Below are 22,626 nucleotides of genomic sequence, written 5' to 3'. Positions count from 1 at the left end.
TCGACAGGTGACTGTTTGATTGAGAGATGGCTGAAGACACAGAATGGTGAAACTTAGGGATCTTGCGGGAGTTTCGTGTTGGTTCCACGAACGGCGGAAAGACGAGAGTCACGCGGTTCACTATTTCTTTTGTCTGTATCCGGGCTGCAATGGGCGCATTGCATGTGACTCTGCAACAGCAAAGTACAGGAAGTAAACACGTATTTGTGGCTGTGTGTTTGCTTCGTGGGATTTTATCTCGTATCGTTTCATTTAAATCTTATTCTGAAAGCCGAAAATGTTAAGCTTAAAGTTGTTTTAGTGGTAAACAATCTACTTCAAAAGTTTAACCCCTAAGATAAGATGCTTGCACTTACAGTCATTTAATGTATACCTTCACGATCATCATATAAAAATATAATACAGTTACGTTTAATACCCGGGTAAAATACTGATAACATCCGACCCATCCTAAATAGTTTGTCTATTTTCTCACGACTCCCAGTCTGTTTCGCAAAGTAAACTATCACGTTCAAGTGTCTCTTCAGACGTTACATGATCAATTCTCCGAAACTTCTAGCAGATAGCTTGGTCGCACCTTATATGAAAGTTGTCGCACCTGTTAGTGGGAGCTTATATCAGACCTGGACTAGGATTCGCCCGAAGCGAATGGCACACGAATGCACACATATAATATGCATCGCTTTGTGCATGTAGTAACGCTGGACTGTAATCGCCACGCCCCGCGTGGATTGTCCATGAAGGTAATACAATACAATACAATACAATAGTATACATGTTGCATAAGTGGGGAACGGAAGTGTGCGTTGTGGGTAAGACCCATGAGGTATGTGTTAGCAATTTATAACGTATATAATTGATGTTTTCGAGTAGGAGAAGAAAATACTAATGAGGAAAAATCAGCGTTAAAACATGTCTGATCTTCCAAAACAAAGAATACGCACCCTTTGAGCATACAAATATTGAATCATAGAATTGATACGTGCTTTCCAGATTCACTACTTCTGTGCGCCAGTACACCATGCGCTCTAAATGCCGCCAACATCTCTTTGTCGTAGACTTAGAAACTGTGTCCGTGGGTCGAAACACTTAATTGCGTTTATCTTTAATGACAAACCCTCACAAGTTCGCTTCAACATGTCAAGGATACCTTAGCCATCTTAACATTCGCCTAAATAAATATGACACGCACTCAAAATGCGTACGAGGGTCTCCTCGTGTGTAACCTTGTCGGAAGTTACAATGCGACATCTAACACCAGAAGCGTTCAGCAAATATTCCTGACCCAGAATCGTGTTCCCACAGTGATGTGGAAAATTCGGGAGTATGTCGAGAGTTTGTCAGTTTAGCTGGCACATCTTAACCCGCACCAAATGGTTGGCTGACATTGGGACAGGTCTTTTCAATTACCGCGGAAAAGTGCTGAATGTGCGCGACTTCATATGATTTTAGATGTATCATTGTCATTCGGTTACGAGTCTGAATTTCATTGTAATATTCCAAAATTGCGTACCCCTTATCACTTCCTAGTTGTAGCATGATGCATAATTTGCGCATTTACAGTATTTTACGAACAAATCCCGTTCAAGTTTCAACTAAAGGCTGCTAGCAAACACAATCATTACGTTGTCCTAATTTTCAATCATTGGGTATGTAAACAGAAATGCGTACAAATGCAGATGTACTGTCCTTTTAATCTAGGAAAACAGCACTATTCCTGCATTGAAAACCTGAATAAGCATCTTTGAGACCAATCACAGCTTCTCTTGACGCGTAGGAGTCACGAAATGCGCGGAATTTACCTCAACAGCCGCTATTTCCTGCTAAACAAGCGTGCATAATTTCATTTTACACGTGCGTCTGCTCAACCCAGACCACCAATAGCAGCCGCGCCTCGCTCCCCTCAGCATGCTGCTGGCATGCGAGCAACTGTCTGGACCGCTCTGGGCAAGGTCAGTTCAGTGCAGCCACCGGGGTGGGGTCCGCCGTCTGGCCCCGGGGGTATCCTGTTGACGTTCCCTCCCTCCCCTGTCGGTGACTACCCCACAGCGGCGCGCGAGACTCGCCCGATCTCAGGGACGTGTTCAGGGGCGTCTGAATAGCTCACGTCATCGTCTCGGGCTTACAAATACCGAAATTAACTGGATGGATCTGTTGCAGGTGTCCTGGGTCGATGATCGTGATAAGTATCAGGTGTTGGGAGGTCATCTAGCGCTTCCTGTAGTCGTATGATAAACTGTAATCACATCACTTTAGTTTGCCTCACAGGCTACCAGCATACCTGGCGAGATAATTATTTGTTGTTACGTAGTTACTTTTTGGACTTCTATTTCTATCGTTTCTTTTTGTGAAAATGCTACAAAAGCGACTCTCCTTACATCGTCGGGCACTCGACTAAAACGTAACTGCATCTGAGCTTGCAACAAACCTTCCTAAATGCAACTTAATGATCACATGACTACCTCTAGACCATTCCCTAAACAGTTCCATATCTACTAGGAAAACATGGAGCAACAACTTACCATTTGACGTGTGAAGAGTGTACACAAGTGCCACGAGAAGCCACGAAAGACGTCAATCCTAGGGTGACAAGTGTCATCGCTATCTGTATCTCATCTCAATGACCCGCGACCCCACCCTGACCTCTCAAGGCCCGAAGGCACTCCTTCGAGAGTTCCTTATCACCTCCCCCCCCCCTCTCTCGTGGCGACGCGGGAGGGACGTCTTGCCTCTGCGGAGGCTCATTTGACGAGCATTGTCGGCGCCCTGCTCACCGCGGAACGACGGTGCTGCCCGCGACCTGTTGAACCGTCATGGGGCTGCTCAAGGACTGTGAGTTGGGCCCGTGCAACTGGGGATTGGAAAGAGTGAGGAGAGTGAATGAGTCAATAGGTATTTCCCCTTGACACTTGAAATGTCGTATGGAGCTCTTTTGGTCCCATTACCTTATCACTTATGCAGGAGAGTATTTCAGCGCCAAATGCGGCACTAAACATTCCCTCATATTTCAAATGATTTGCTTGTTTGTTGTTTTGTTGTGCTTGAATGCAAGCTCTTCCGGCCTGGCAAAAGCAACTACAGAACTATAGGCTGACAGAATTGGGTGTAGACATTTAATTGTGCGGACCCCGACGCGACGGTGCGCCTCGGCGGCAAAGACCATCCCGGTGTGGAACGGAAGCGTCCAAATAGGACAGTCCGCCCTGCCGCTCAACTCGTCACCACAGATAACATGATTCATTCATGAGAATCTCTATCTCCGGTTATTCATTCAAGATCATCATTCAATCATTCAAGATAATGCATTGGATTATTCATGATCTTGCCCTACGCAACTTTTGTCCGGTAGAGTTGACAGTCAAACCGGGCAAGGAAGTATGAGCGGGGGTGCGGATTCCTGGGAAAAGTAGAACGAATGACGTTTCAAAAACCTCTAATACTCGAGAGCTCAGTGGGCTTCTAGGGCAATAAGCTTGGCTATTATGACACGGCTCAATGTCGATTAATCAGCTTAATCAACTTTGATTTCAGATAATCGACTATGACCTTAGTTAATCAGCTTTGTAAGGTCCTGGCGATATGTGCGCTATCTGAACTAAATACGGTGCCAGGCTTTTGTTTGAATGATACCCTGCTTAGTATCTAAAAAAGCTCAAAGGTGAAGAATGGGCTCGCATTTTGATCGAATAGGATAAGTAAAAGTTTGAGGCGCTAATCAAAATTTAACAGCAATTCGTATTCGTTTCGGGCTACACTGAGGTAAAAATGGTTAAAAACCAAACATTTCGGCTTTATTGAGTAGCCTTGTTCACTGGTTTTGTTCACAAAACCAGTGAACAACAACCAGTGAACAAGGCTACTCAATAACGCCGAAATATTTGGTTTTTAACACTGTTTTACCTCAGTGTAGCCCGAAACGAATACGAATTATTATCATTTACCTGAGGAGGATCAGAAATGACACTTCGTCAATACCCAATATTTAACCCTATTAGTGGCAGGCTCCTGGCTACCCCTATTAGTGGCAGGGGGGCTGTTTACGACCCCCCTTGATATCTCGAGATCTAACGGGCCGATTTTCAAAATTCAAACATTCGATTTCAAGGCATTCGATTTCGCTCAACGTGATCTACATTTCTAAAAGATAAAAATTAAAAAAATGTCAATAGGGGGGTAGAGGGGGGTAAAAACGGGCAAATTGCAGATACATTTTAGACTGTTTATCACGGCCAGGTTTCTGAACCAATCTTAACGCAACTTTTGCCGATCGATAGAGAATGAACCAGGAATTCACATGGATCCTAAAAATATGCATTTTCAAAAATCATAGGCGGATACAGATCATTGAGATTGGGGGTACACAAAAAGTATAGTAAATAATGTTTTTGTTGGTACTGTTTCTAAAAAGGGTGGTAATGGTCTTGTTATGTTACAATTTTCTTATGAGAGAACGACTACAATTGTATTGGTCATGCATAGGCGGTGTCAGGGCACCTATGTTGGGAGGTAAAACATAACCCCCCTTTTTGGACGCCTGGATCCGCCTATTATAGCAAAAACGTGTCAAAAGAGGATGCACAATAACTTTGTATATGTTTTCACATGATACCTTTCATTCACTGTTCGTAAAACTGGTGCATACAGGTATAATACATCAGCATCGTGATCTTCGCCCAAATGACTCGCTTCACGAATAGGATCCCCCAATTCCCAGTGCTCTGGAGCCGCTCCTGGTAAAGTTATGAACTTGAAATTTTCAGGGAATGTGCCCAATTTAGTTTTAGGAAAAGTCAGAAAATTTCAGCATCGTAACTTCAGCGGTTTCGGAGATATTCCCGAAAAACCTGAGGGGTGGATGAAAACAACCCCCTGCCACTAATAGGGTTAACTTCAGGCTGAAAGCGTTGCTGAGTCCGTTGTTTAAGCGCGGGTGGTTGGTTTCTAAACTGCATCTCGTTTACTTGTCTTGTTTATCCTTTAAAACACCAAAATTAAAACAATATGAATATCTAAGTAAACCAAAAAATTAAAACTCCATGTCCGTGCAACCTGAATCTACATCAAACGCTCGTCTCATTATCTCCAAATCATTGTTTAGCTCGTAGACAACAACAAAGGCTGGTATACATGCATATGTGTATGTTGCGAATGTCCTTGATCGGTAAAGCATATCAACGCACACTTGGTGCGCTCCTGTTGTTGGTCTGAACTGAATCATACACCGATTACTAAGTTGTTGGATTACCTGGCACTTCAGTGGTCATTTTTAGGATCTTTATCAGCCTTAGCATGTCTGAATGACATCTGAAGTGTCCTGCTAATATGTTTGCAATGGCTTACCTGCGTTGACACAGAGCAGTGCGAATTTAATCCGCGATGGTTGAAAGCTGAAGAGCTTGAGCTGTGTCTTGTCAAAACTTGGTGAATGTAGGATCAATCATGATTGATTTACCACATTGTGAGGATGAGTTTTGTTAGTTGACAAATACTTCATGAGGTATTGTCCTACCTGCTTTGAAAAAATTGGTCATCGTCCATAGGCAGATATACGGACTTCAACCATCAAATTATCGGAGATGTGTGAGCATCTCCTGACCAAAGAATCAGGGGAACATTCAAAACAATGTGAAATCAATCGTGATTGAGCAATTCGATCAGGCAGCAACGCTGCCAGGAGAGCTAAAAGTCGAGAGGTGGGTGCGGTCGATTATCGAGATCTCGGACCAACGCTGCGCGCTAATGGCTTTACACATTCCCGAAAACACTAAAATCACTGTCTAGTACAATAGATCTATTGTGTCTTAAACGAGCGTTGCATGTGACCACTTATTGAGAGAATACATCGAATCTTTAGTGATGAGTGTGCATCGATTCTGTCAAGATATCCAATTATACGATGAAGTGAGTAAATATGCCAGACTATAGAAGACAATGGGTGGCTTATTTTCCTTCATAAGGTAGGTCTATTTTATCGGGAATTTGACATCGATATCGGGTCTATTATCACCTCAAGTACCTCACTAACCGTGGGAATATAGGTACAAGTATATCAGGTTACACAACAGTATTTAGGTTTCGATTAGTGCTAAACAAATATATCAACCGTTACACAAACAGTACATCTACAAATCAAACAACATCAGCCTTGACAAGACGATTCTCAAATCAGCAGCAAAATTACCATGCATACCTAATATTGAACCAATGAAATGTGTTTGTGTTCAATGTGCCTTCAAAGTGACATTTCCAAAGATGTCTTTTCATATAGCTCTATATCACAAGATAAACAAAATCACAAATGACAACTTTGCTCTGCAATGTTGCAAGAAACCTTTGTGTCAAAGGCTCGTCCAAGAGCCGCAATAACTCGTATTACCGCACCAACACCACGCCTTCTGTCTGATCAGGCGACCGACATACTCGATCTGCCTTCTCCTCCTGTGGCCGTCAGAGCCACTAACGAACATCTCACGTTTACTCACCCCTGCACTCAGTGCCGACCTTCCGTGCCGCACGGTTCTACCATCGCGTCACGGTTAAATGGGCTGCTGGCACGATCACATGACCCCTGCAGCCCCCTGACCTGAGGCGATCTAAGGCAGCGTTCTTTGATCACCGGGAATCCCAAAGAAAACAGCATGGTCATCGAACAATCATCTAAGTCGTTAAAGGAAGGAGCAAGCATTACTGCAGGTGAAACAGCGGCAAACCAGTCCAGAACCATGCCTTCCTATCTGTTGCCATATTTTTAAATATACTTGTTTTAAATGAGACTTGAAACTTCACTTCCTAAATGCTGAACAAAAAAGGTCCTCGCATCGAACCTTGAACAATGCCATTTCTGACTGACTATAAGTCAGTCTGACTGATAGTGACTAGTGACTGACTATAGTGACTACTGCACCAGCTAGGCGCATCCCGTGAATTTCCACCCCGGTCGGTCCAACTGACCTCGCAAAGCATGCTCTCGGTGCAGCTCCGGTCAGCTCTGTGAGTTTGGCTCGGTGCCAAGCTTTCCTGACAGCTCCTCTCCTGGCGCCCGGCTACCTACCACAGGGTGGGTCTGCAGCGCGCCGGTTTTCCCTCCGCACCGCACTGAACGGTGCACAGCCAGCACCCAAACAGTGGTCTCATTTGATGAATGTGCGATGATTATGTCCGATGACAGAGCGGCTTGGCTTAAAACGTTCATGCTCGGTGCTGCTTAAAACGTGTTACAGGATCAAAATGAAACAAGCAATGCTCGTCTCGCTCTCATTAAAAAAGAAATCCTTGCAACTTTCAGTCGCCACTGACCATCCTGATTGGGTAGGGAAAGACATCATACTGGCAACAGTCTCTTATCTTGCATGCAATCAGCAATCGATATAGGAAGATATAATGTCTGGCCACATCTTATCCAGACAGTTTTTGCGGCATTGCAGCACAAAAAGTGAGCCACACACACCCGATAGTAATGGTGAACGCTGCAGAGTTTTGATTGCACTTGGCAACAATGGAGACCGCTGTTTGTTTTCTGCCGCCTTCTAGAGTGCTTAGCTTTCCTATATCGATCATCTATTGAGTGCCGCCGAGTGCAAGCACGTGAATGACGATCCCACGATTTTGAGACACCACACGTGGTGGCATCCCGATAGGGACACCATTGGCAGATAGGTGTTGTAATAGGTGAGCCACCACAAACGAATTCGAAGATACGGGCTCAAGAGTCAACACTGTCCGACGGCATCTCTCTTGAATTTTCTCCGTCCTCTCGTTTTGTCAGTTGTCTGTTTTGTAAATTATTCCCTCTGACGTAATGTCGGTTTACTTTACATGATATAACTTTCTGGTTGAGACTTTATCTCTCAGCCATCTCCCCTCTGTTCCCTGTGGCTTCAGCCAATCTCCCTCCATCCCTCCCGCAGCATCGGGAATCCCGTCCATTTGGCCCGTGCCACGCTCCCGGCCACAGTCAGTTCTCGGAATGCAAATAGCCAATCCGCTACCTGGTTTTACTGTCTGTCTGCTGGTGCGGAGCTGTGCGGTCGGCTCTGATTGGGCGGGAAGGTTCGGTCGGGTCGTTCGGTACGGTTGCTTCGGTTGGTTCGGTCGGTTCGGTTGATTTGGTTCGTTCGGTCGGACCATGCAGACCGGTAGATAGTAGGGTGGTCGGCTGATGCTATGATGCATACTGTGTGAGCCACTGATCGACAATGACGGAGCAACTACAGTCAAAGTGGCTGACAGTCATGACGGTATAAAGGGGGTGGAAGGACAGAGCCAATTCGTCACTGACGTCGCGTTAAGGGGGAGCTTACAGCAACGGCACGTTACTGTAGGCAGACGGAACGGAAGGGCGGGACAGCCGTTATCCAACACGGCGGACGGGGAAGAGAGGGTTTCAAAAGAGAAGACGCGGATGAAGACGGGAAAGAAGAGTTACCGGACATTCATTTGCGATAAATATTCCGTCAGGTTGACAGATGCCACGCTGCTCTGACGCCGCCCGTATGTCGGGAGGTGAGAAGACGGCTTCTCTGTTGACACAACAAACAATTGTCAGGAGAGAACAACGAAGTGAGAAGCATACTTGATGCAACAGGGGTCAACAGATCCTCAAAGCGGCGAAGATGTTGCATGATAATTTGCCGGATGGTATTTTGTTTCAGGAAGAAGAGCTGCCCATTCATCTTCCTTGTGGAATGACATCTCCTACTGTGAGGCAGGCCGAAGTAGCATTGCTCAACGCTGCCGTGGCTGTATCAGTATTTTGTCACACCTCAGGTGGGCCGGGTACCTGTCCGCTATCGCATCGCTCGGAAAGATAATCCACAAACCTTGCAAGCTGTTTAAGAGCGGCTCCGGCATCATCGGACATTCTTGGATCAAATTCCGTGAATGCCCTTCGTGTGGAAGGGCGCGAAGGGCAGCCCGCTTGCGGCAATCGTATACAACATAGAGGCCACAATTAGCCCACAAAAACAGCCGCAAAGCCACGCACTCCACTGGAAAATACCCGCTTGCAAATCGCTGATTCAGCGCCAGTCAAGCCTAGACTGCATGACGTCGGGGCCTGCAAGAATAATAGCATCTAAGCGGCCCACAGATCTCACCGCGTGAACGCGAAATGGACGTCTTAGAAGCGGGCTACCGGCACTTTCGCGGAACGGTGTGAGTGATTGGACGGCGCCGCGCGGCGTGGCCGGGGGCCGGGCAGCGGTCAGCGCAGTAGCTGGTCATCAGAGAGGTCGAGCCACGGCCAGATCGCGTGGCTGTGGTGCAGGGCAGCCCACCGCTGCCACCAGGTCACCTGCACAGCCAGCCGGCGAAAGTAGTGTCATTCACCTTGCCGGAGCGGAGCGCGCGGAGGTCTCGCGGATCATCCCAGCTCGCCCTCATTCGGGCTTTTTTTTTCCTTATAAGAGTTTCACTATGGTGGTTTGTTTTGTCAATTTTTATTTGACGCGTCAGTCAATATGCATACAATATTTCAACACCAAGAACGAATGAAGCTATTTTCCACTGGATTTGATTTCGTGAGTCGATCAGCGACAAGAAGTGCGCTTATTGTTTTTAGTAACGAGCGACGTACCAAATACTGAATGTGGAGATAAACTAGGCGGGAATTCACCGAGACCCGGCCCTAGTTGCCAATAAATTGGTTTCAGAATATATGCCGTCTACTTAAATGTGCAGGTTTTCTGAATACAAAAGTTTCAACCACTCTTCAATCTATCCACTAAAGCAACTTTTGCACCGAAGGACACAAATACCTTTTCATCTAGCAGGTCGGTCAATCGCTTACACCTGGCCCAACTATGTAGTCATTACGTCTACATGGGCGACATCTTCAGAATCGCCGTACAGAAACCCGTCACAACCATCCTGTTATGAGTTTTATCGTCTCGGCGAGGCCCGGCGTGCCTTTGTTCTTATAACACGCAGGATCTTGGGTCCGGGAAAGTTCCTCAGGGAACGTGTCGATGCATACCGATAAATACAACAATGACGCTATATGGAATAGCTAACCGTGCCAATGAGCGTCAACTTCTTTAATTTGGTATTCATATTGACACTTGGCACGAGCTGAAAGCAGCATGTAACGCAATAATATGGAAGTTCCAGCATTGACAACATTTATGCATTATGTTAAATAAAAAAATTGGCTGGGCTTGGCACTGGGCAGTGGGCACTGGGTACTGGGATGTGCCCAGTCTTGTATCGATACACCCATTTCATGAGAAAAGGCCTGATGCTAAATAATTCTCTCGAGGAAAATGCGCATATTTTCGCACGTGATCTCACGTTGCCAGGCGCGACCTGACGTCCTTTCACACAAGTCAAATGAAACGCGACTGATCTAACTCTGTTTGTCCGCAGTTCCCGTGACTCCGTACCAGGATGAGGAAGATAGCAGTTCGGCGGGAGATTCCAACATCTCAGACTTCCAGAAGATCAAACTCTGGGCATCGGTAAGTGGATCAACTGATCAAGGAGCGTACACTGCGCTATCTGTGCGCAATTGTGCGCAATAATTTCCCTGCTTAGTGCTTATCCACCTATTAATTCGATTAGAAGTAAGATGGGATTACCATTTACGTGAAAGTAAAACAAGTGCATCCTGCTCTTATTGAATTTGCAATGATTGAAATCAAATACGCACAATACGTGTACACGTTTTCATTTTCCCGTGTCAAATGTCGTTTTTATGTTACACTTCGACGAAAACATGCGTGGAAGGAATTTCTACCAATCTACACCACCCATCAGTATTGCGTTACACACAACACGCACGCATCTGATTCACACCTGATCGCCGTCCCACAGGCGCGTGCCAGTGATGTGTTCACCAAGGACACGCTCTACAGCACGCTACCGATTCTGAGCTGGGCACCGCGCTACAACCGTCAGGACCTGGTGGGGGATGTGATTGCTGGACTGACCGTCGGACTGACCGTGATACCGCAGGCCATCGCCTACGCCACCCTGGCTGGACTGCCACCCAACGTGAGTGCTCGGGAAGGGGGGAAGGAAGGGTAAGATTTGTCCAACACAGACTTGATATGATTTGCTTATTTTGATCCAGGGGTTTGTAAATTGAGGATGCTGAGGCTGTTCACACATGTCATATTTCATGGATGTCTGTCGAACCTCATAGTAGATAATTATTTGTTAATATTCTGTTATTTGTTGTTCATATTAGAATTAATATTCCTTCGTCTCAAGTAATTATATTATACATCATCTTACACCACCTCATGCACGACATAGTAAATTAGCACGAGGAGTCGAATTATCATGCCTCAGTGAATTAAATCCACTGACACATGCACAAGTGGACGTTAATCGTCGAAGTTTAGCGCCTGTCCTTCAATATTTCCCCAAACACGACGCCGGGAAGCACCAGAGCATAAAATCGTCTCCAGTCTCCGACCAGATAACGGTGGCGGAGCTGACCGCCGGTTCCCAGGCTCTCCGTCTGTGGCTTTTTATCGCTGTCTGAAGGACCACGCCCCTATCCGTGGTCGCTAAGCCTCCGGCGCTGTTTGACGCCCTTCTGCACCGTCTTTCGGTGTGGCTTCGCACTGTCTCTTGGAGCCCTTCCGCACCACTTTCGGCGTCTTTTCACAGTCTTTTGGCGCCCTTTCGTACGCTTTCGGGGCCTATTCACACCGTCTCTGAGCACCTCTTCCGCACTGTCTTTCGGCGCCCTTCCACCGTCTCTTAGCGCCCTTCCACCGTCTCTTAGCGCCCTTCCGAACCGTCTCCAGTCGCCCTTCCGGACCGCCTCACGGGGCCCGGAAGTACCCGAGTCTCCTCGGGTCGTGAGCCGAGCCCATCCGTCGCTCGGATGTATCCGTCGTCTGAACTCGACCCCTCATCTGTTACCGAACCCTCTCGGGCCGCCGGCCACCCGCTGACACCACGCAGAGTGTCGGTGGCAAGGTCGCACGCGCATGCGGGCCGCTTCCGCTCGGAGAATGAAAAGGTGGAGCAATGATGCTACCCTGAGCACAACCCACTCGCCCGTGGTGAGAACAGCACACAGTCACGCCCATCAACGCTGATAGTGTTCACAGGGCGGTGAATAGTAACGGCTGCTTGACGACTTCTTTGTGCTCTGCCGCCCGGCTAAGGCACGGCACTGCCATAATCGGACCGAGTTCAAGGTAGTTTTTGTGCGGACGCCCTGGAATTGGTGTGAGTCGCCCGACGACCACAGGCTGCATGCTGATGCATCAGTCAGTTGTGTGCGTGCTGGAAGGCGATGAGAACACTTGGGGGCGTTCCACGGCGCTCGCAATGTTTTGTTTTGGCCCCGAGGTGGCCGACTGGACGCATTGAATACCTCCACACAGGTGAAGGTGTGGCCTGTCAGTCACTGTGGCTGACCCGGCGCCTCTAACTGGCGACCCCCGACCGACAACTGCCGACAGAGCCCGTCGGGGGCAATGCGCGGTGACGTAGGCACGCTAGCGTGAAGACGCTATTGTGTGCACAATGGAACAGTTTCAGAATGCGCTCGACGTCACGATGACGCAACTGGAAGTCGTTTGACGTGGGTGGCTCGAGGTGTCGAAACAATATGCGCTCGAGTGGAGTAGTCAAGATATCAGTTTTATTTTTGGAAACAGTGATAATGGCCAACAACCAAACCATACGATACGAGGGCGACTTAGCCAGGCTTAAATTCTTAGAGGGGGCTTAACTATAGGATCAGGGCATATATTTTGTACACTTAAACAATGTTCTTATCTAAACTTGACATTGTTTGACTGACCGGGCACGGTGACCACGTAACTACGGACTTCTTAAAACCTTCTTGCGCACAGAAAAACAAAAATATCTGGTATCTATTTGCTGAACACTACACATAGTTCTAAATGATTCGATTGACCTAACTAGTATTGGTTGGAATAATATCTCATTGTGTTTGCTTTCGTTTTAGTTCAAAACAGCACTAGTTTTTCCGATTAGTGTGCTCCTAGCAACGCATAGGCAAATCCGCAATCATCTACCCGGTCCCCGCTGATGTGGCCATGCGACTGGGTTTGAGTGCATCGTAAAGGTTAAATCGTAAAGGTTACTTGCATAACGCAAATGAGGACGCTTAGCCTAGAAATTCATGGTCGCCCATTCATATGCTATATGCGGCCTCATCCATCCAAATTGTCACGGAGCTGTGTCCACGTCCAGTCCTAGGACACCTAACCTTCCCATCAGACAGACGTCGACCAGCTGGGGTCCAGACCGCTGCCTTCACAGCAGGAGAGGATATGACGGTTACCTAGGGGAGAGTGGGGCAAAGCGGCCACCCTAACGCTTCTCACGATGCCAACGCTTGATTTTTAAACTTGGAAAGATTCTTTCTATACCAATGTGATCCCTATTAAGTTGCCTTTTATTTTAACTGCGTTTTATTTCCAAAGGCGTTCACATATGAAAGATATTGACAAAACTTTAAACCTATGCATATTGGCCACTTTGCCCCATACCCTGGGGCAAAGCGGCCACCGGCGTCTTCTCAAGTCCCGATATGAGAAACAAAATAGTTGCCTCGTGTACGATTAGGGTATTTGATGATGACAAAGTCAAGCGAGGATGGATGTTTACTTTATCATCTTCCACCTGTAGATAAACAAAGAAAGGATTTTCATGAAAATAAACATTTAATTGCATTATTTGGTAACTCATGCAAATGAAAAGTGGCCAAGATGAATGCATGACGAAACATTTGAATATAAATAATGTTTTTATCCAGATGGAAGGAACTTATAGCCAATTGGGGGGTGGCCACTTTGCCCCGGCCACTTTGCCCCGCGCATACCGTCCGAGACAAAAATATTCCAGCTTAGCTATAAGTGGGGTAAAAAACATTAAAATTGGTAGAATACATGTACGATAACCATGCAATGCATGGACAAGAACGCTTATAAAAATTCCAAACGGTTATGGAATAACATAACATTTAAAAATTGTAAACATAGTTGGTAACCTGGCAAGAAATGTTTTTCCGTGTTTCACAGAACAATGGTGATGGGCCTGAAACCCCGGTCTGGCTCATTCGAACGACCGTGAAAAGAAGTATAATTGGAAACCATAAATTGGAACTGACGCCAGCTATGAAGGGCTAAAACGATGGGTGGCCGCTTTGCCCCGGGTGGCCGCTTTGCCCCACTCTCCCCTACATATGTATCCCTATATGAATATTCTGACCACTTGAATTAAATAATGACTGCATGCATACGTGATGTGCTAAGACATGGCAAACGCTTATGAAGAGGTTTGTTTGCAGCCTTATTTATGTTTGTCATGTGCAATGTGCATAAAGCTAAATTTGACAAACCTAAATATAGCCTCACAAAAACGTGATGCTATGGGAACTGAGAGCTAGGTTTGATGGCAACGACCGCTACCTTCATCTTTTCCTTGGAACTTTTGAAGGTGCTGGTTTTCGGCCAAATTAATTTGCGTTTCCAATTCAAGTATATCTCCGAAAGGCATATTCTGTTTGATAGTGTCTGCCGTCTTCAGTTCAGTTCGGTGGTGTTTGGGTAACTCTGCAGGTTTACCAAGTAAGAGGACGTCTCGTGTTTCGCTGCGTCCTTTCGATCCCCGGCATCCGGAAGCGCCGCGCACCTGCGTGACCCCGCGTCCACCCCCGCTGTGCAGAGCCGGGTTCACTCCTGTCCCGGCGTCGCGGTCGATCCATTTCCCGTCTCTCGGGGCTGTCTGGGTCATGGTCACCGGTCGAGCTGATAGGACCCCGGCCACCCGATCCTACCGCTAGGCGGAGATGGATGCGGTGCGGCGCGCACCGGGCAGTCACTCTCACTCTCACTCACTCACTCACGCGCACTCACACGCACTCACTCGCACACGCACGTATACACCCGCTCTCCACAGGGGTAAGCATCAGTTGTGTGCACAAACCACTCTCAATTCACTCAGGGTCGTCAGCGAAGCAGCACATCCCAATAGAGCCGGCTGGGTTCCCGTGTTTATAGGAAGCACCACCCCAGCAGGTTTACATGACGAGCAGAGAGCGCGTGGGCTAGCCATGAGTAGGCCAGCAGGGGTGAGACCCTCGCCGTGAGGATGAATGAGGAATTAGCCAGTCATAGGATGAGAAGGGCGGATGAGTGCTTGTCGGAAGGTCGTTCTCTTCAGAGCTGGCTCTGGCAGTAGGACACGGAGCCACTGGAGGTCAACAGAACTTTGGGACTGTTTGGAGGATGACGGAGGTCAACAGACGCTTTTGTGAGAGGCTCGGGGTCCGGTGGAGGTCAGCGCGACGATGCGGTCTGATGGGCGGAAATGGAACGAGCTGAAGCGAGAGGCATGGAGAGCAGAGTGACAAAACAGCTTGGTTCTCTTATGGGGACGATTGATAAATAACGGCACTGAAGTAAGTCATCAAATGGAGATGTTTTCAGAGTGCAGTGATGCATTTTTGACAAATAAAACGAAGGGAAGCTGTAATTTCTGATCATTTTTTGCCTCAATGTAAGGTTTCTGTTAACCCTCGCATGTGTAGGGGGGGGGGGTCGGATGGACCCCCCCCCATGGTTTTTCGCGAATAACTCGCGTAAAAAGCGGCCGATCGCGACGAAACTTTCAGTACCCTCGCATTTATCAATTTTACACCTACCCTGAAAATTTCATGACCCTGACCCAAATGACCTTTGACCTGTGACCTCTTTTCCGAGACCATGTTTGGCCGGAATCGCGATTTCGCGTATGTCGGCTCGCACTAGCCGCGTGTTTGCAAGCTTTTCGTGGTTTCAAACGTTCAAACATGTGATTTGATGTTACTCCAGTGTGTGTCAAGGTCACCTGAAGGTCAGGTCAGGTCATTGACCTTTGGTGACCTCGGGTGACCTCGGTTCACTTTTTCGAGTTTTACATGTTTCTGGGCTAGTTTTTGGAGCTGAATTCGAATTTAACAACCATTTGAACATTTACGAAGTAGTTTTGGTGACTTCGTAACATGTTACGAAGCTGTCAGAGGCGGTTGACACGTACTACGAATACCCGTCACGACGCCTACTGGTTGACCTGACCTGACCTGACCCGAGCTGGTCTAAATGCTTCAAGACATCATCTGTGATCAAAACTAACACGATATTCGTGATCAGCACCCCGAAAAACCCCTTAGCAGCCACACTTTACGACTTTCTAACAGGTCCCGATTTTCCCGACTTTGGGTCATTGACCTGACCTGGAAGGTCAACCAATGACCTAGGACCTTAAAATTGGGTATCATCGGCTTCCTCTCGTCACGGGCAACACGCTCGTTTTTTCCGCGAAGCTCTAGCTCGATCAGGGGCCAAACGGCAAGGGGGGGTCCAACCGACCCCCCCCCCCCCCCTACACATTAGAAGCTGGCAAACGCCGCACACATGCGAGGGTTAAATGTTTATTCCGCAAATATACGGCAAAAAGTCATCAAAAGATGCTGGAACAGTTCAAAAAGTTCAGAGGCGAGAGACTTCCTGCTGACCTGCGGGCTCCCGGCGGACCGCCGCGATTGACATCTCTGGCGTATTCCCGAGGGTGCGGGCGGTGGCTGGAAGGGTAGAGGCGGGGGAGGATAGAGGTCGACCAGCAGCGGCGGGGGAGGGTAGAGGTCGGCCAGCAGCGGGGAGGGGGAGGGGTAGAGGTCACAGAAGATCAGCCGGCCGTTAAATCGGCGTCGGCTCGACTCGGTGTGAAGGCCGAGCATGCAACGGCGCCGTGAAAACAGATTGGCCCGCCCCTGCACCGGCACACAGGGTCGGGCGGTAGACGGCACGGAGACACGACATGGAGACAATGCACGGAGACGGGGCACGGAGACAAGAGACATGACACGGAGACACGGTATGAAAATGACGGCCCAAGTGTCGTAGGCAGTTTTAGGCCTTTATGGACAAACGTCTCTTTCCACACAATCCTGTGACTTTTTTTTGCTAGGAAGAATTGTGACGGATTAACATCGTATACGGATATTCTCGACATCGAGACATAGCGTAGCAACACTATACGGAGACATGGCACAGATGCAAACTGTACGGAGACATGGCACAGATACAAGACACGGATATACGTCACGGAGATGCAACACACCAACACACTACACTGTGGAATGGCAATCGGCACGAATACGAGTACACAAGGAAACACCGCTCACCCTAAGAGACACGACACGAATACACAACACGGTAACCTGCCACGAATTCACAACACGGTGGCACGCTACGAATACACAACACGATGACACGGTGAAGCCCCACAGCACAGACACAGCCAGTGTTCGCTCACAAATGAGCAGTGTCCAGATTCAGGCTGTCCAACCCGCAGCACGCACGTCGCACATGAGAACACAAGCGAGAGAAATCGCAAACAGCGCCGGAGACTGAGCACTCGGACCGTGACCGTACAGACAGCCGACGTCCAGTCGAGTGTCAACAGAAGCTCACTCACAATACGCCCACTGGGAGAGAAGACAGGGTATTCAGGAGGCTCTTCAGGAGTCGCGTGGCACATTCCACGCAGGGGCGGGACGAGGTCAGCCTGAGGAGAGGACTGGGGAGTGGGGACGGGAAGATTTGGTGATGTTATGACATTGGAACAATGGCATAATTTGGTATGAATTGAGCATGTTTATTGTTTATGCTATATATTAATCGATATGTGCCCCGTGCGTGAATCCACTTCCACACGTTATCTTTGTATGAAACCGTACCCCGCAGTTCAGCCATTAGTTGGTTTTTGAAGTCTTGGCCTGCTGACCTCTCCCTCCCCTTCCAGTACGGCCTGTACAGCTCCTTCGTGGGCTGCTTCGTCTACTGCATCTTCGGCTCGTCACGTGCTGTGACGATCGGCCCCACCGCCATCATGGCGATGATGACGAGCGAGTACGGCGAGGGAGGTAACCCCGACATCGCCACCCTGCTGGCTTTCTTCACTGGCATCATCATCCTGTTCGCAGGCATCTTCCAGCTCGGTGAGATTTCGATGACAAGATGGAAAGTTCACACTTCATAGCATTTCGCTTAGTTTAGTACCTTATTTGGGTATTGCTTTACAGATATTTACGATTGCTTTGTTATGGATTCTTCAACTGATGTACGTTTAATTACTTTCTTTCACAGTATCAGTTATAAATGTTGATAAGTGATATCAAAGTTATTTTTAATCAAATGAACTATAAATTGAATTGCTTCTCAATATTTTATACCAGAACGTATAAACTTGTTGACATTGCCGTGTCTTCCCCGGCCAGGTTTTCTGATTGACTTCATGTCGGGCCCTGTGATCGCCGGCTTCACCTCGGCGGCCGCCATCACCATCACCGTCTCCCAGCTGAAGGGCATCTTCGGCATCCAGGTGGGTCGGCCATTCCAGCCCCAATGTATCCCAGAACTTGGTAACTCTTATCTACAATGTTTGGTAACAATCCTATCTCATTGCGGCATTGCCCATTGCGTTTTATTGGAGCAGCGAACTACGACTGGCTTATGAAGGGATGATATAGAATCTTTCAGAGAAGATTTGCTTAGTAAAGCCAAAGCGACCATTAGATAGTGAATCACTGTATTTTCTTTCCAGTAACAACCCATAAACAAAACCACCGCATTCGATAGCAACTGCTGGGATCTCGGATAACCGTTCCAGCTGTTGCATAAAAGCAAATTTCTCGTAACTGTCCAGTTTATTATGGAGAACTTCGATGCATAGTACGGCAAATACTGAGCAAAGAGAATAGATTATGAACCCCGCTTTATACTGATATGCATTTCGGTAGCCTCTGCATGATCCTGGAAACTAGGAAAGACTCTAATGCGGTATCAAAATCACAAAATCATAGTTATTTTTATATTTACGATGAAAATGAGGCCTGCTGGTGATCGAACACTGAACCGAGATGACCATACAAGCCGATCCATAAAATAACCGTAAATTACCGCAACAAATACGTCATGTGCCGCTTGCGATCCGAGGCAAGAGCCTGGCCTTCTGACGTCATTAGGGGCTGTTACGTCACCAGAGGGTTATCGGACCTAATCGGATTCATTTGATGGGAGTTTGAATGTTGTTTGCCTGGTATGTAGCGGCCGGTCAGCAGCAAACCTGCAGCGAACAGCTGGCTGAAGAAGTGTGCCATAGCAACTACATGGTTGGTTTTTGTTGGTATGCCAGCTGGAAATTGGTATGCTCATGGTTCAGTGTTATTTGATCATAAATGGCTTCTGTGACGAGCCGCAAGAGATGTACTCATAAATGAGTATGTACGAATAAATGAGTTTAAATGTAACATAGCAACAACAGTCAGCAGATTGACCATTTTAATGTGATAAGAAGAGCGTCATTTTAGTATTACCGACCTGAACAATGAACATGTTCTTAAAAACGCAACAAGTTGGATTGATGACCATTTGGACAGTCCAGTGTCCTCTGTCCATGACGCAAAGCGCGGATATTTGAAACATTCCATCGTCTTTAAAAGACTCGCGTCATGTGACTTCAAGCAAGAGCTGGGAGTGCATCGAACGGAATGCTACTTGAACTCTTGTGTAACATAATGTAACCTTTGACAACACCTATCGGACAATGGCAATGACTGACGGGTGCTATTTGTACGCACATATCATTTTGAGAGCTCTGATAATCGTCACATGATAGCACAACAATACCTTGTGTCAGTGAGTGAGTGGCCTTGAGGCTGCATTTGCGCGATCAGTTTATTGTTTAGCAAATATCTTAAATCAAAACACAGGAACAGACAGAGAAGTTGGTTCAAAGCTGGTGACACGTTGCAACTTTGCTCGCATTTTAAGTTACTTTGACAACATTTTGACGCATCAAACATACGCTTACGCATATTTACGTTTTGTACACGGCACTAATCGACACCAAATGTCTACCCGGCTTACCAACAGGTGGATGATGATTCGTTTATCGGCACCATCGAGGAACTCATCTCTAAGATCTCAGAGACCAACATCGCCGACCTGATCATGGGCATCATCTGCGTGGCCATACTCATCTGCATGAGGGTAAGTGATACGTTTTATGTTGTGTTTTTTTTTTTCAAAATCGTTCATGAAAGTACGGGCTATCCCACTCTCCTCTCTAAGCAAGTCACGTTGGCACACAATCCTGGCAGAATCATGACAATGCACACTATGACACAACTGACATAGTGACCTAGTGCATATTCCTGACACCCATCACTACCACGGCTATTCAACAGGCAACACACAATGCACTACACACCCAATACCAAACAAACAACACGCCACCGATGCTGCCGCCGATCACTTGTTCTGACGACCGCTCCTGATTCCCGCAACATGATTGGTCGGTGGTGTGTCTCGGCTACCGGTGAGGCGGTCAGCGGTCGGATCTGCTGGGTCACTCTCCCAACTTGGCGAGTTCACATAGCGGAAATGTCAGCTCACGAGATACATACCTCTTCCCACAGTGTATATGGGTAGCGGTATAAATACCTCTCTCTATATGCCTCTGCCGCTACCCAGAATACTAGGACAGCCGAGAAGAAACGAAGCGAAATATCGACCCTCATAAATGCTAGTGAATAAGCTATAGAACGGACCAAACCGCTTATTTCAGCAGCTAACGTTCGATCCTTTTTCACTCACGCATTTATTGTTAACGTTCACCGGATTCACATATTATAACGGCGATAAGCAATCATTTTGATCGAAGATGGTTATTAGAAACTCTTTTGTCGAAGGAACAGGTGTCGCGGTGTCAGTTTGCATACAATCCCCACCACCTCCATTATGCAATGTAGCGGGGACGGTAGCGATGATACCAGCTTGCAATGCTACCAGCTGACCGGGGGCTATTCCATCAGCTGGCAGTCAGCCATTCGATTCTCAGCCACCTCCCTACATCCTCCCTACATTTCTCCTGGAGCCGGTTACGGCTGACCGCCCGTCCCAGCCTGTTCTCACATCCCTCTATCTTTGTCTGAGTCATCCCCCATCTTCCCAGTCATCTGCAGTTAGATGCAGGCTCTCCGAGGTACCGTTCGGTCACGGTTATGTCTGAGCGTGGCCCGGTACATCCGCGTTATGTAACTGTTCGTACTCTGATAACGAGATTGTTTTGATAACAGTTAGCCACAGACAGATGCAACAGTGCTGTTAACGCAAAATAGTTGTTTCAGCTTGGCTCGACTTGAAGACTACAAAACTTGAATAATCAGTGTGATATCAGCTTAATTGATGTTCCCAAGATGCGCTAGTCAACAATTTAAAGATAATAAAAACGTGTTCATTTAGTGTATGATAAACTCACAAAAAGTCCTTACCGGCTATTGTTAATACATGGAATACGACGGACCAACTCACACTCGTACATTTGAGCGGAAGCTTTGTCAAAGCCGTCACTCCACTCTAAACATTTTAGCAAATTGCGCAGTATCCTCCTAACCCCTCGTCTGTCATGTCGCTAGGAGATGCGTCGGATCCCGATTGTGAAGGACGGACAGGAGCCGACGCGCGGCCGTCGCTTCCTGGCCACGTTCGTCAGGTTCAGCTCCATCGCCAGGAACGCCATCCTCGTCATGATCGCCGGCCTTCTGGTGGGAATCCTGAGCTCGTGCGGCATCGACGACCTCTTCACACCCACTCGTGAGTGTTACGATTAAGAGAGTTCACGAAAGTCACGGAGGGCTCACGAAGCTAGTCACAGAGGGAGAATGAGGCCTGGTCACGAAGCACAGTCCGAGGGGTTACCGAAGACACACGGGATTCAGCCACAGAGCATGGTGAAGCCAGGTTATGGAGCAGGTTACACCGCGGTCACGGAACACGTTTTGGAGGAGGGCGTAGCCCGGTCAAGGAGTACGTAACACACCGGTCACGGGAGAAGATTAGGGAGGGTGCAAGGAGCAAGATCTATCAGAAGGTGATGCACTTGCTAGGCGCTATTGGTGAGAATAATCGAATAGGAAAAATAATTGCAAGAGATAAAATCATTGTGTTTTGCGTCCAAGTGCGACCACGCTAGTGACATGATGCCGTTTTCAAACTGATTATAAGTTATCAAAGGTCCGGTCAACAAATCATGATTCAAACATCATATGACCTGCTCCCGGTTGGCGAGGGATGATATCACAGTAATTACATCCCCTTTCGACATACATGGCTAGTATTTAAAGTGATGTGACTGTCTAGCAGACAGGCAAATCGCATGAGTCAGCGATGAAAACGGAACTCCTGTTCAGCAGAACGCCGGATTAAGGCACGTGCCCGTTTAGTCCCCGCGCGTAATTCATGTTTGCTATGGGCTAAGGCTACTTTTAGAGCCGGCGTAATCGGATTGGGTCTGGCACGAACGTGATCGGAGTATCTGAAGAAATTAATCAAGCTTTTGGGAGTTAGGTGCATTCCACCGAAGGCTTACAAGAGAATGCTTGTAGGCAGGCTCACTAAATTAAACCGGGTAGTCGCTTCACGGCATAAAATTCTCATAACAGGTCTATTTGTGGATATTCGGCGCGATGTGGTGTTATAAGTCGATGACAAGGCAAACGACAATGCTGTAAGAAAGCCCGAACGACGCGGACGACCCTGCATAGATGCATGCGACCCCTGAACTTCTGCTTGTTAGGAGGGTGTCATACTC

The 22,626-nt window shown here is 47.5% G+C and overlaps 1 protein-coding gene across 2 annotated transcripts in view; it reads left to right on the top strand.

The window, feature by feature from the left end:
• Positions 1–22,626, top strand: part of LOC122384752 (sodium-independent sulfate anion transporter-like) — a 39,067-nt gene that overhangs the window by 5,024 nt on the left and 11,417 nt on the right. The window contains exons 1-7 of one of the 2 annotated variants that reach the window (XM_043372462.1): positions 2,735–2,832; positions 10,363–10,454; positions 10,810–10,989; positions 17,776–17,971; positions 18,251–18,354; positions 19,908–20,024; positions 21,452–21,629. In XM_043372462.1, coding sequence (XP_043228397.1) covers positions 2,814–2,832; positions 10,363–10,454; positions 10,810–10,989; positions 17,776–17,971; positions 18,251–18,354; positions 19,908–20,024; positions 21,452–21,629 — 886 coding nt within the window. In that variant the 5' untranslated portion in view covers positions 2,735–2,813. Of the gene's footprint in view, positions 1–2,734; positions 2,833–10,362; positions 10,455–10,809; positions 10,990–17,775; positions 17,972–18,250; positions 18,355–19,907; positions 20,025–21,451; positions 21,630–22,626 lie in introns of those variants that run through there. The other variant, XM_043372461.1, reaches the window with a different exon arrangement.

This window comes from Amphibalanus amphitrite, unplaced genomic scaffold (genome assembly GCF_019059575.1).
Source record: "Amphibalanus amphitrite isolate SeventyFive unplaced genomic scaffold, NRLGWU_Aamphi_draft 000197F_arrow, whole genome shotgun sequence".
NCBI lineage: Eukaryota > Metazoa > Arthropoda > Thecostraca > Balanomorpha > Balanidae > Amphibalanus > Amphibalanus amphitrite.
The sequence above is the reverse complement of the archived record's forward strand: the minus strand, read 5'-3'. Positions and strand labels throughout refer to the sequence as shown.